The following is a 15,710-nucleotide window of genomic DNA, read 5'->3' as shown; positions in this document are numbered from 1 at the left end:
CTTGCTCATCTCCTCCTGCTATTACATACTTGCTCATGGGGCCTCTGACTATCTATTACCTGGTGGCAGCAATGATTAGCAAGAATAAGCAGAAAAGTAACATGTCTGATGATAATGCTAGAGGAAAGGTAAATTAACTCAGGGTAGATCTACACCACCAAATAATGCAAGTTTGAACTGCATTATATGGCTAGTAGGCTTGAGCAAATTTTTCGTTATTTCGTTAAATTCGTTAAAAATTCGTTTCGTAAGCAATTTTGAATTAATATTGAACCATCTGCTCACTGCCCTTACAAATATTACGAATTTGAATAATAAAAGTACCTTTTTTCGTTTGTTTCTGATGTCTTCGGATGAAGCTGTAGAGGAGAAGCCATGTTGGCATGCCTCTCAGTCAATCAGAGCGGAAGAGGGAGGGAGGGAGAGGCATGGGACATCGATCTGCTAGCATTTTTAAAAAAATGTTGCTTCAAAAATCCCCAAAAATCAGTGGATGGGTCAAACATTATGAAACTTGATAGGCAAAGAGTACTTAATTTTTGCTTCCATTCTGGCAAATTTCATCATAATAGCTTTCAAAATGCAGGAGAACGAAGCCTCTGAATATTGACCATTAATGAAGCAATTCGCCATAACGAGAGAAAAAACTCCATTTCCCAGAAGCCTTAGCAAGCCAATCAAAGTGGAAGGAAGTGGAAGGACAGGGAGGCGTGGCTATCGATCTGCTAACATTTTAAAAAAATGTTGCTTCAGAAATCCCCAAAAATCAGTGGATGGGTCAAACATTATGAAACTTGATAGGCAAAGAGTACTTAATTTTTGCTTCCATTCTGGCAAATTTCATCATAATAGCTTTCAAAATGCAGGAGAAGGAAGCCTCTGAATATTGACCATTTATAAAAGCATTGGGCTGAAGCAAACGTTTCTCCAATAGTATTATGCCCGCTTTAAAACTACAATTCCCAGGTGTTCCAGGCCCTCTCTCCTCTTAACATTCTCCACCCCCTTTTGTCCTCACTTAGAATCAGAGAGTCATTGAACAGTAGAGTTGGAAGAGACCTCTTGGGCCATCCAGTCCAACCCTATTCTGCCAAGAAGCAGGAAATCGCATTCAAAGCACCCCCAACAGATGGCCATCCAGCCTCTGCTTAAAAGCCTCCAAAGAAGGAGCCTCCACCACAGTCCAGGGCAGAGAGTTCCACAGGTGAACAGCTCACAGTGAGGAAGTTCTTCCTAATGTTCAGGTGAAATCTCCTTTCCTGTAGTTTAAAGCCATTGTTCAGTGTCCTAGTCTGCAGGGCAGCAGAAAACAAGCTTGCTCCCTCCTCTCTATGACTTCCCCTCACATATTATACATCATGTCTCCTCTCAGCCTTCTTTTCTGCAGGCTAAACATGCCCACTGCCCAGTTCTTCAAGCCACTCCTCATAGGGCTTGTTCTCCAGACCCTAGATCATTTTAGTTGCCCTCCTCTGACCATCTTGACCAAACTTTCATACAGTATGTGAATTCTTGGAAGGTATGAGAAGTTTAGAGAGAAGGAGGGAGGAAGAGGTTTGAATTTTGGACTCCAATTGTGTCATGATTCCCCACTCTGCCACCCACTTGGGCAAGTCACACACTCTCAGCCCAGAAAAGCCAATGGAACAGGAAATAGCACTTTCAAACCAGGAACTAATTTCCTTATTCAGAGGCTGATAGCCATCTGTCAGGAATGATTTGATGGTGTACTACGATTTCTGTTCCTGGGTGATAAATGTCATTTCCTAATTGGTTCTGTCATAGAAACATGGCAAAATCTATGACACTGCCTGAACTTTGTGCAAGCGACATGGATGGAACATATTATGGTTTGGTCCACCAATTTAACAAAGTTTCAGCCACAAAAACAAAGTTTCTGAAGTAGAACAATGACTTTCACAGTAAAGACAACCCAATGAAACAGGAAATAAGACTTTCAAACCAGGAACAGATTTCTGCAATTATTAAAAAATGGTTTATTATAAAAGCTATGAAAATTTGCCAAAAATCAGAGGATAAGGGAAACATTCCACATTTTGGTGAGCTATCAGTGTTAAATGTGTTCTACCACTGTACCAAGTTTGAAGAAGATCACTCAAAAAATGAGGGCGGGAGAGCCCCCTAAGTCCTCCCCCCTGGGGCTGTTTTGGGGCGACCGCGCATGCGCGTCCGCCATTAACGAATTAATTTCGAAAATAACGAATTTTCGTTAATTTCGAAAAATTTTGGGGGCCAAATTCGTTATTAGCAACAAAAACGAAAAACTGCCCCCTCTAGTTTTGAAACGAGTTTAGAATCAAATTTTTCATGGATCGATCAAGCCTAATGGCTAGTATAGACTCATAAATTGCAGGTCAATGTAGTTCAAGCTGTATTATATGGGTTTACACTGACCATATAATGGAGTGTAGATCCGGCTGCTGGGAGGAGGTTCATTGAGAATGTTTTGCTCAAAGACCTTCAGAAACATGGAGCCAGCACTGTGAAAAAGTAAGGATAAAATAGATATGATCTGAATATAAAATTATGGGTTGAAAGTTTCTGGCCTTTTCTCTGTTTTTGATCCTTTCTTTCATTTTCCACCAGAGTCAAGCCTTAACAGTAAACAGGATAAAGCACCCTGGAAAGGAAAATTTTATTTGACCATAGAGTCTTTCAGTTATCTGACATCAAGGACAAATACAGTCATCCCTATGTGCAGTTAAATATATCCTGTAGGCCAGCGCATTGTGCGAGGGGTCATATATGAAATATCTTTACAACTTTGACATAATCCAGAACCCTATTTTTTACCTGAAATGAACAAAGAATATCATAGAATTTCTCTTAGGGATCTAGAAAGGACCTAGAATATGCCTGGAGAAGTCTTCTCTCTCAGCCTCCAACATGTTTCTATGCACAACTTCTGGAAGAAGCTCCAGACAAATATTGACTATAGAGTCATGATGGAGAACTCGAGATAACATTTCTCTAGGCATCCTTAGGTCCTTCAGAGTGATTCTATAGTATTCAAAACTCTTCACATACCATATAAATGAAACTATATTCAATGAGCTTACATAATAAATGGACCTATTGTAGGTTTCACAGACACAAGCAAACATATATGCCATGAAACCTCCTTACTTTATTCACAAGAGTCTTTAGGAAGAGTCCAGCCTACTTGTTTGAATCTAAAACATTTATGATGTTTACTCATTTGAAAACTGTAGAGTCTTGGAGGACATATTTCTCCCTACTCTAAGTATAAGGAATTCTTCCCAGCCAGAAATGGTTGGCATTGGTATTTTTTGGTTTTTATATCATTGCTTATGCTTATTGATATTTCTAAGTACAGTAGAGTCTCACTTATCCAACACTCGCTTATCCAACGTTCTGGATTATCCAACGCATTTTTGTAGTCAATGTTTTCAATACATCGTGATATTTTGGTGCTAAATTCATAAATACAGTAATTACAACATAGAATTAATGTGTATTGAACTACTTTTTCTGTCAAATTTGTTGTATAACATGATGTGTTGGTGCTTAATTTGTAAAATCATAACCTAATTTGATGTTTAATAGGCTTTTCCTTAATCCCTCCTCATTATCCAACATATTCGCTTATCCAACATTCTGCCGGCCCGTTTATGTTGGATAAGTGAGACTCTACTGTAGTAGATTGCAATTGCACCACAAGAGGGCAATCTTAGCTAGTAATACTGTATACTGACATAAATCAAAGGAGGCAGACAGATCAAATGCAACTGCTGAATACAAGTCCCACAAAATGAAAGGTCTTCCCATAATAGTTGAAACTGTATATTAAATATATTGCGGAAAACAAATGGTCCATGTGCCAGCAAATGTGTCAACAGAGAGTTCTCAAAAAGTCTACCCATGATTCCACTTTTTGCCATCAAAAATGATGAGAGGCATAATAAGGATAAAGTATTGCTGGGATTCTATATCACAGGCTGCAATAGGGGCAGCTTTAGGATAATGCTACTATATTGCTGACACAGTACATAGCCATGTTAGAGAATGGTGACAATGTACAATAGAGCACTGTGCTATATGTCCCATTGTACAATGAAGGGTATCCCCACTACACAAAGTGCTCAATTACACAACAGAGGTCTCTCGCCATATAGCAAAAGAGCACAGAAAGTAGGCACATTCTGACCCAGTGCCGGACACCCATATTCTTCCACTGCCCTTCCTTTTGGATTAGAGATCTCACATGGCTCCCTTGGGGAAAGAAAGCTCCTTGCTGGAGCAGGACAGTGTGCCTCATTGATCACGAAGTAAAAAACTAAACTTGAATCCCAAAAGTTATGGGATTGCAGAGTCTGTTTATAATCTTATAACCACTGGACAACCACATTTCCGCCCCCACCCAAAATTAATGTAATTGTAGCACTATGATGCATCTACTTTGAGAGTTGAAGTTTGGTGATAAATCAGCACTCTATGGCAGAGAGGGCTAAAGACCTTGAGAAAATACAGCTCCTGTAATTCCATAACATTGCAGCATGGCAGTTAAAGTATGATCAAACTGCATAAATTGTAGAGCGTAGATGCAAACTATGTCAAAAATAGTCATGCATTATCAATTATCTATAAATAACGGCAAATATTCTACACCAGCTACTTAATGGAATGTACTTAGCTAAATATATTTGGCTAAATATACTTGTCTTTTCTAGCCCTAAAACCCAGAGTGGACCAGAAATTGATAATGTAGGTTAAGCTGGGGAAATCTGATTTAGCCTCACCTTAAGGAAATTTGTGGAATGCTCCAACGTTTCATCCAAATTCTGCAGCACTCTTGCTCTTTGGGCAGAGTTTGGACAGCCCGACCAACACCAACATGAAGCAGTCTACTGTCCACAAGGGTTTGTGCCACAATTCTCTTTTTTTAATGCTTCTCAGTACAAGGAAAAGAGGACAGATCAAGCCCATGTCAATCACATTGCTGTGTAAAATGGCCACACAGCTCTAGGACAGTTCCTGGCCATCATCCAGAGCCTTTGCTGACCGGAGCTCTCCTGGATCTATGCAGCTCTTTGGCTGCCGGGGAAACAGTGATAGGAAAAGTAAGATGAAAGCTTAGCAAGACTAAACTGGTTTCAGCCTGGCTAGACCATTAAGACTCTGCCCCACCAGCACTGCAGGATGGGCAAAGAGTGTTTGGTTGCCCCTGAGGCTAAGTCCTCAGCATTCCTACTTTGAACTGGCCCAAGAATATTGGTACAGATGAACCTTGTAAGCTCTCCTGACTTGTTCCACCCCAAAACCAAATAGAAATGTCTCTCATATCATTGCTTAACTTAGTTAAGCAAACTTCAATATCATTAACTAAGTACATTTAGCTAAGTAAAGTTTCTTGACTCAAACTTCTCCCTGAAACCTGACAGAAATGTCATTCATCTATGCTCCAAAAACTAGCAGAAATGGCATTCATCTGTGCTCCAAAGACTTACTGGGCATCTTCCCATGTAGCAGATGCCAAGTAAGATAGGATGGAGTAGCAATCACAGAGTGTTACAAACAGACCTGCACAACATACAGGCCACGGGCCTCTTGGAGGCTGCCAAATAATTTCAAGCAGCCTGAGGAGGCTGCCAGTCTCACCGGTTCCCCTACTGCCAACACCTCTGCCATCCCTTCCAGTTACTTTGCATCGAACTCTGCCTTCCACAAAATGCCTCAGATATAGCCACAATGTAGAAGTAATGCGGTTTGGAACCATTTTAACTGCCATGGTTCAATGCTATGGAATCCTGAGAGATGTAGTTTGCTAAAACCATATCTGCACCCCAAAGGAGTTTAGCCTATTTTAATGTTGGCCCCTACCTACTGCCAAGTTGTTCAGGTCGGAGCTAGACCAAGAAGCAATCGTGAATATGCACTACTGCTACTTAGACAATTGTGCTAATGAAAAGTGGTGTGATATCAAGGATACTCAACATAGTATGTGTCCACTATCTACAATAATGGTGGAATAGGTTCATGTGATAAAGTCCTGATCAGCATGCAAAACTGATCTTGCAGCATTCTCTCTCACACTTCTCACTTATTTAACTCTGGAGGGGTGAAATACAGGGGGGCGCTAATATTTGCCCCCACACTATACCCATGGATTGCACAGGCATTTCCCACCACAGTGGAAGTGATGGTACAATATTTCCAGTTGATATTTGGGGCCAATTTCTGGTGTAAACCAGGTAACTTAAGAGGGGTGAGTTGGAAGACTCAAGGTGTGTAAAGACGCATTGCTCTATTTTCAGGCAGCTTTCTTCACTTTGGGACTCACAAACAGCCCAGGACAAATAACAATGGCATCTGTAAGGGGCTTGAGATAAGAGATGACGTAAGGAGTGCATCTTGCAGTTTATATTTTTCTAGTTAACCTTCAGAAAAACATGGTATTTATGTGTACCCTTTGGTGCTACAATAACACAGCTAACTACTAAGGTTGCCACAAGAGAACATTTTGTTATTGGAAACCCTCTCTTATCCCAGAATACCTTGGAACCATGGTAAGAGATGTCTCCACAGATAGAAAAGGTGAAGCTGCTTTGGTTTTGGCATGCAGAAGAGTATTTGTTGAGTTAGGCACATTTCCGAAAAGTCTTTTGGGGCTGATTTTATCATCCTACTTTTGTTTCATCATTTCCTTTCACGTCAGTCGCTGTGTGGCTCATATTTGGAGGCTTTGCTATTTGCTTTGTTTCTGGGATGCTTGGTAGGTCACCTGCTGGCGTCACCGGCATGTTAGATGAGAACGTTGTCTTATTTAATGACCATCCTCATTAAAATTCAGGATAGAGGAAATGTAAAGCATATGGCTATTTTCTATGTCTTCAATCGCTGATTCGCCCCACCCACACCCACCCCATGCCCATCTTACTTTATCTCAAAGTTTGCGTAGGCATTTTGGAGGGTCTCCTGTTCAAGCAGTGATAACACAAAGTTAATGTGTTTGCTTAAGAAGAGAAAGGAGCTCTGACGTTGGAGACTATCACCAGAAAGACACAAAGCAAACCACAGGAAACAGAAAGAAACACGTTGCCGACTGTCAAAATGCAGGTTAGTAAAGTGGAATTTGATTTGGAATTTATTTTCTGGTCAATCAAAGGAAACAAGGGTTTAAAAAGGAAAGCGTACTTGTCCAGACAGAAAACTTGAATGAGTCTTGACAAACTTGTGCAAAGGCAATCACAGTGCAGACGTGGGAACCCAAACGTTCACATTTTCTTACAATGGAAGCCCGTATCTTGTTAGCTAGTCTTTGGGGCATTGTTGCCTTTTTGTCAGCATTTCAGACAGTGTCGCCTCTGGTGATGTCTGACCAACCACAAGGTAAGTTAAAACTCTTTCCCAAAGCATTATTTCAATTCAACACCTTGAACAGCGTGGGTAAAACTCAAGGCTTTCTAAATTAAATGCATTGAAATTATTTCATCTCTAACTGCATTATACTAATATTCTATTTGACTGTACTAGAACATCACCAAATTAATTTCATGCCAAAATAATTGTACAAGTTTATTTTGATACATAGGATGCTTCTGGGTGAATTATTAATAAAACCTTGGTCTTTATTCTTTCTTATCTGAATGAAAAGCTGTCCATTTTCACACTTGGGATCACTTCCAAAAAAACTGTACATGAGATCATGCTTCTTTTCCTTTGCTTTCCAGAGAAAAGCCAAAGAGATGGGGACTCTATAGCTAAACAAAAAAGATTTCTGGAATTTTTATCAGCGCTTGATGAGGTACAGAAAAGCACCAATCCTGTATTTGTTTCCAAGACTACCGGACATCAAGGTAATTAAACAAAGATCAGTTAATTTGAATAATAACTGTTGCTCCTATCAACTGAGTGTAATGGATTGTTGCTTGCAAAAAATTAAATGACATAGTACAACCAAGTCATTCTTTCAAGTAGATTACCCTGAAATTCCCTTAAACCCTAAAAGTCCCTGGATATGTTTCAGTTAGAGTGTTAATTCATGATTTGTTTATATTGCAATATAAGTGAATTATATTATATTAAAAATAACTAAAATGGGGTAAGATAATTAAATGTTTTATGCATAATAATTGATCACTTGAAAATCTTTAAACTATAACAAATTTAAGGAACTATTTTTCCCATATGATTATTTTTATGCAATTAAAACTTTGCACAAAAAGCTGATAATATATGTGATAATATATGAAAACTAAGAATACACTATTCTGTTTTTCCAATCTAATATATGCCAACAAGTCACATAACATTAATTTGTGTGCCAGGAATTTTTTTATCTAAATACTTATGTGTGATTTTGTATTAGAATATATCTATGGTAACATTAAACCCCACAAAAACAGGAGTGGTTCATGTTCTCTTAAGTGAAGAACAGAAAATATACAAACAGAACCCTGTGTGTAGACTTATCTGAAAAGCTGAGGGTAACCCTAGTGCTGAGAGACTGGCTGCCTTTAAAAGAAAAATGTGACTGTGTACTGACCACTGCTCTAAATCACGCTAAATGGAAGGGCTGACATGGGAAGCAGCTATAAATGCAATCTCCAATGGGTGTAAAGACCAGGCGACAAAGTATTTGAGTGAACACCTAGCAAAGCAAAGAAATATTTCCAGCTTTGCTCTGTTGGAATTAGAGGAAGTCAAGAGTCTGAAAGTCCCCTTGGTTTCAAGTTGAAGACACACCAAGTATTTGAATTGTATAACAAGAGTTAATGGCCAAGATTTATCCCGAAGTGAAATACAAGGTGCGGTTGGAAGTTGCAGAAAAAATGACAAAATTTTCTACATAAATTTTCTACATAAATTCTTCCAATATTTTCCTTACCAATTGTTGATTTATCTTAAGAAACACATGAAAAATTCTGAGTACATCCAGTTTTTATAAAATTAATAACATTTCCCAACATAGGTTAAATATTTGTGCAAAGTGGTAACAACTTTTTTTTTAAAAAAATCTACTAAATAATGTTTTCTTTTGCATTTCAGCTTATGCTCAGACATTTGGAAAGACAATCAGAAAGGTAAAAACTAGAAAACTTAAAATACCCTATTTCATTCAGAATAATTGTTCTACCTTATCAGGGGAAAAACATTTTAAAAAACTGATTCTGCATTGCAGATTTCCCTATAAGTTGCCATGAACATACAGAGAAGCTGGAAATATTAGATATTTAAGGAAGGTCTAACCTTAGGCATTGAGACCCGAGCCTGCAAATAATACATACATAGAGGTGCCCCATCCAGAATCCTGCTCCAAGTGTGATCAATGACAACACTGGGAGCACGATTCTGGGGAATGTTATCTGAAACAGTACATTTTCCACTCTCTGATCAATCCTCTGAAAACCTCAGGATCAATCTGTATAGTTTTTAGTCCTGTTCACCACTTTGAGTCTCTGTTAAGAGAGAAAGTGACATACAAATAAAAATGATGAATGTTATTCACTTTTGGTGCCCATTTGTACACTTCAGCTGACATTTTAACAAACTTTTTCTTGTGTCCTTTTTCTGGATAGGACGCGTTAGGTCAGTCTGGTCCTGTCCCTCAAGAAGATGGTGTTGCTTCATCAAAGAAGGACCTCCAAAAAATGTACACTTTAAGTGGAAGGAATTTCAGGAAAGCAGTGCCACAATCTTCCAAAAAAGGGAAGAAACGAGGTGCGTCTTCCAACAGAACGATTATGTTTTGTTATTATATATTGTGAAAGGACAGAAAAACGCCCAAATTCTGTTTGTGTTCTTTATCCTTGAAATCTGGCATCATACCAATCCACTATATGTAAGGATCCTTTTTGTGCAAATAAGATAGCTGTTAGCTTCACTTTCTTTAATGGAAAAAATATTGTTAGTCTGTAAAATAATACAGAGAAGGAGGAAAATGAGGCCATCATATCAAGAAGCTGAGATTGGCAAGGTGCTGAAAGAAATAGTCTTGCTACCTTCAAGGCTAGTAGAGATGCTGTCCTGGCACTGGTCATGGAAGGGGAAAAAAGCAATTGCCAGCAGTTAGCATTGCATATGAAAAAGGAAATGGAGCAGCATATTGTATGCCATTTGAGATACAAAATGTATTGGTAATTATTCTAAAAGTACCGGATTGTGTCTGATTTTGGAAGCTAAGCAGGGTCATAGCTGATTAGTACTTGGATGGGAGACCACTAGTGAAAACCAGGTGCTGTAGGCTAAACTTCAGAGATAGAAACTGGCAAAACCTCCTCTGAATACCCCTTGCCTGAGGGCCCATCTACACTGACCGTTTAATACAATTTGAAGCCAGCTTCAAACTGCAGCAGCCAGACAACAAACTTCCATAAAAGCACACAAAAGACAGCTCTTAATGTGCATCAGTACTCAGTGGTTTGCGTCATCTCCTCAACTGGTTCCAGGATTTCCTATGTAATTATCTGTACAGCAAAACCACCCTCTTCAATACGAGTTTGAAATTGCATTAAGTGGTTGATGTAGATGGTGTCGAAGACAATCCTATGATATTCATGGGTTCACCATAAGGTGACAGGCAACTTGAAGACACACAAACATGCATTTGTTCTATGTGTAAACACATTAGAAAGTAGGAAATATTTCCAGAACAAATAGTAGGGGATAGCATTCGACTAACCAAGAATATGGCCAGGATAGGAGACACATTAATTAGTGAGATGTTTCTATGAATTATATATCTATTTTGTTTAAAAGTCCTTTTATTCTGTTCCAGCCTGCTTTTGGAAGTACTGTGTACAAAGTAAGTAAAGTTATTAATTCATCAAACCAACGAACCATTCTGGTGATGAAGAAATTCAAAGGCTGACAATGAAATCTTCAACATTTCAAGTCTTTTTCCACAACGAAGATTCAGCAGTGATTAATGCTCATAATTATTTGACCATATTTGCCTTGTGCACATAGATATTTAAAAGATTCATATCAGTATTTAAGACTTGTGTCAGTTATTTTTATTTCAAACATAAAAATAAAATAATTTTATACAAATCATGTTACAGAACTTGAATACCTACATAATAAGCAAACTTGTTTCTTCAAATTATACATTGAAAAAAAGTATACCATGTAATTTCCAGGATTTAGTTTGCTGATATGCAAGGAAGATCTATTAGTATGCCTATTTGTTGCAATGAACAAGGTGAAGGTATTAGTAATACTCTCATGTTCAGAACTACATGAATCCCACACTTCCTCTGATGCACAGGAAAGGTTCAGATAATCCTGTAACAATACATTTCAGACAAAGAAAATCTAACAGCAACAGTACCAACATTAGAACTGGTCCATAAATATGATGCCATATGAAGGTCTGCACCAATGGGGCACAGCTATCTGAATGTTGGACTGGGAGTCCAGCCACTGAAGCTCATGGGTGATCTTGGGCAAGTCACACTCTCTCAGCCTGAGAGAAAGGCAATGCCAAACCTACTCTGAAAAATTCTTGCCATGAAAACCCTATGATGGTATGACAGGTCACTAACTGTAAGTCAGTTGACTTGAAGGCACAAAGCAGCATACAACTATTGGTATGTTTACATCTTCCCTAATCAACTACATGAAAATAAACACAGGACAAAATATTTAGGTCAAAATTATATTTTCTGTTTAAAAAATTATAAGGCATATTAAACAACTACACTGATTAAATATGTAGTTTATATATATGAACCGTTAGCAATATGTTGAGTACTAAAATATCAAACCCACCATTTAATCTTGACATATGAAACAACTTCCTTTTCAAATAGTTTCTAATCAAAGATAGAAGCAAAAAGCCATCATTTAACACTGTTAAAATTAATCATGAGAAATATGAAAGATATACAAAGTAAATTTCATAATCATTGAGTGCAGCTGTATAATACATTTAGTTATTAAATTAAAAGAAAATGCTCATTGTAATAAAGTTGGTAAGAAAATTAGACATTTTTGAATTGAAAATGTCTAAAATATATTCTAAAAATATATTCACTTTAGCAAATACATATTTAATTATATATCCTATAGAAACATCTATACAGTACAGGAAAACAAAGAGCTGCATAGTTTGATAATGGAGAGAACTGCTAGGAGTTTGGGTATAAATAACCAGTTGAGTTTAGATAATTGATGTGGACATATTAATTTTTTAAACACTGAAAGTGAACTAAAGAAACCAATGAAAACCCTTGGTACTGAAGCTGAATTGTTAAATAAACCACCCTTTGTTTGAGACATGACCTCTAGCTTGTATAATAACGAACTAGCTCTTGTGGATATCAAAACAAAACTCTGGCAAAGATATTGGCTGCATAAGAAATTAAGATGGGAAGCTGAAGCGATCAAGTTCACGGCAGTTTCATTCTTATCATGCCCATTGTACTGAAATCTAATAAGTAGATTACTAATTTGATTATGGTTTAGTAGCAGTACATATAAACAAGACCAGAGAACTTCTTCCTGAATAATGTATATCTTTCAAGAACTTTCTAAAAAATTCTGATCCAGAAATGAGAAACTCTTTTCCCTTCAAGACTGAGCAATATATGGTTCAATTTCTTCAAAAATGAACCATGTTTACTATTGACCATTGGTGGACACATGCTTGTCACTTGATTGACTACAGCAAGTAAGAATAAGCCATCCAAACAACAACTATGGAAGGAGTTTCAAATCATGTCAAATATAATGTTTCTTTAAAATTTTGGTTTACAAACTCCAGACTTTTTATGGAATGGTATTAATAGGGTCACACAACAAGGACAGAAACCTTTATTCTTCACAGAGGTTGTAACATACACATAAGAGAGAGAGAAAATAAGCTTTATTTTCTTCTTTATCAGAATTAGAAAGCTTGAAATGATCTTGGAAATCATCTAGTCTGGTCTAGGTAGGTTCTGCAGTTCAGAATACTTTAAAAAACTTTAGTCAACAAAGAAATTTGGCAGCAGCTTTGAAATAAATTATGATACAAATAGTGAGAAGCAATTATCTCTCATTTAGGGCAGAGCAGAAACAGCAAGAGAGTTGATGAGTTCTGCTCTTGGGGCTGTTTGGGAATCGCAGGCAACACAGACTGGAATGTGTGCAATACCAAGCCCTTTTGCATATGCGGACTGCCTTTTTCTTTTCCTTAAGTGAACATCACTAGGATCAGATGCAAAAAGCTTGGAGAACCTTCTTTGACAGGTATATGTCAAATTAATCATGTTATGATAATATTGCTACAGTACCAAATTCTACAATATTGCATTGCCATTGTTATCTGTATTCCCCATCCCAAGGTACTGGGAGGTGATGCAGCAAATTCTAGGGCTACAAACCACACAATGTGGAAACCAATTTTTGCAGCACATTAGCTATAGTACTGATGGAGTATAAAGGCATATGATGAACACATTAAGAGCAGCTACATCTTGTTGAAGTTTAAGGAATGGAACCACAAATTCCAATTTGTTTGCTACTGAACTTCTCTGATGCTGTAAATAGTGTAATTCATGTTCATTAGAATCTAGAGGTGATTTACTACTGACTTCAACCCAAGATGGTTTGTGTCAAATCCCAATGGTGTGTGCAAGTGTTACTAATTTGCAGTGGTTGACACAGAGTGTGATGAAATTGAAGTATCATCAATATCTGATAATTATAACAATAAGGCATATAGGATTGCATATTTTTAACATGAGCTTCTGCTACTTTTGTGGTACTCTGGATATTTATCTGAAGTCTAATATTTGTAATTACTATGTAATCTAGATCTGAAATGTCTGAAATATTTTGAACTTTAATCTATTATGCAAATATAATTTTTACCAACATCTGCTTGCGTATAATATATGTATAGAGTGGAATATATACATATATAAATATACTATATTGGAATGAATAGATCAATAAAATATGTTGAGCTGGCCAATTTCAGAATTTAAAACTGTGCAGCTAAGGAGATTTCGCATCTTGTTGTTTTTTAAACTGAAGGAATATAGATATAGAAAAATATTCATTTATTTCATTCTTTTTGCAACATCCAGATAGGCAAACTCTATTTCCCGATCTGCAGGACAAGTATTTGTGAACTCATCTCTAGCATATGCATTGTTCAAGTATCTCCAAACTCCAGTCATTTCAGATGGAAATTCAAAATTTCTGTATTTCTTTGCCACAATCTTTAAAAAGGAAGAAAAAATGGAAGAAATCAGTACATTATATACATGGCATAGAAATTATTACAAACATGGTGCCATTGTTACTTAATAATGATCACTAGAAATCAACAGAATGCTGAATTTTGTGGTTTTCAACAAATTACTGGAAGAAAACAGAAAATGTCATATAAATAGTGATCATTATTAAGTAAGAATAGTATGTGTTATATATTTTTTCAAACAACCTGTTTCTTCAGAATATTAAGCCAGCATGACCATGTTGTCACTGGCAGGAATTGGGGAAGTAGAGAAGAGGAGGCTTTTCATTGTTGGCTATTATGATTTACCACCCACATGGCTACTTGTCTGGCTGGGATAAGGGAGGTGAGCGACTGAGTGAAGAGGTTCATCCTCAACTGGCTGTTCTCACCCATGTCTACTCCCACTGACATAGCTACCGTGTTTCCCCTAAAATAAGACCTCCCCTGAAAGTAAGACCTAGCAACTAAGGCTGCAGCAGAGTTCCATTGGGAAGCATGGCTGCAGGGCAGAAGCAGCACTCATTCATACACACCGGAGGGAGGGAGGGAAAGAAAGTAATTGCTGGCCTTGCCTTGCCTGTCCCCCAGCCTCTGTGGCTGCTGCTGCGCTGCCGTTTCTTCCTTCGGAGACAAGGCTCCGTCCTGGCCATGCTCCCTTCGCCCCCAAGGCTTCTGATTGGCTCCTGGAGCCAGGGCAAGGGAGGGTGGGAGGGAAGGAAGAGGTCTTTCCACTCGTCCTGCTCCTTCAGCTTCTTAAAGGTACAGGACGCATAGGGATTCTCCTCTCATCCTTATTCCTATCCTATGCCATGAAACTGATTATTTTATACTATTTGTCAAGACCCAGGCTGCAGAGCACCAATAACCATGCGCAGAGACCAGAATCTATCTAATATCTTTATTAAAGGAATATATAAAGTCAATAAAAACAGGTGAAGAATAAAGTTCAGAAGTAGACCTTTCAGGAAAGGTCAAATATAGTCCAGGAAATTAATGTCCAATATGAGATATTAGAGTCCAAAGTTATAATCCAATAACCGAAACACACACTCTGCCGAGCAAAGTGTGGGGAAATGACAAGGTCCTTTAGTCCAATAGAGCTTGACAACAAGGCTGGAGAGCAAACTAGATTCTTGGCAAACAAGGCTTGATTCGAGGCAACAAGAAGCAGGAGACGAGAACAGGGTCCGTGGCGAGGTCCGTGGCAAGGTCCGGGGAACAAGGCAGGGTTGGAACAAGAACAAGGTCCTGGAAACAAGGAACAGGAGTAGCGTAGTCCACACACGATCTCACTCCCGAAGCTGACGAATTGACTCCGCAAGGATCTCCTTGCGGGTAAACACCTATATAGGATCTTGTTTTCCCGCCAAGGAACACTTTCCCTGGGGAACAAGAAGTGAAACCCATACTGTGTCCAGATGCATGACTCCTTAAGATTTCCCAAGGGAAACAGGCTTAATCAGCTAATTGTCTGGCAGCAATTCTGGCGCTTCTGCGA

At 38.1% G+C, this 15,710-nt stretch overlaps 1 protein-coding gene across 1 annotated transcript in view; it reads right to left on the bottom strand.

Annotated features, from left to right (window-relative positions):
• Positions 1 to 10,974: 10,974 nt before the first annotated feature.
• Positions 10,975 to 15,710, bottom strand: part of clic6 (chloride intracellular channel 6) — a 42,250-nt gene continuing 37,514 nt past the window's right edge. The window contains exon 6 of the mRNA XM_003219020.4: positions 10,975 to 14,192. Within this exon, the coding sequence (XP_003219068.3) occupies positions 14,031 to 14,192 (162 nt within the window). The 3' untranslated portion in view covers positions 10,975 to 14,030. The remainder of the gene's footprint in view (positions 14,193 to 15,710) is intronic.

The sequence above is a fragment of the Anolis carolinensis genome, chromosome 3 (genome assembly GCF_035594765.1).
Source record: "Anolis carolinensis isolate JA03-04 chromosome 3, rAnoCar3.1.pri, whole genome shotgun sequence".
Taxonomy (NCBI): Eukaryota; Metazoa; Chordata; class Lepidosauria; order Squamata; family Dactyloidae; genus Anolis; species Anolis carolinensis.
This window is presented reverse-complemented; position numbering and strand designations above follow the sequence as displayed.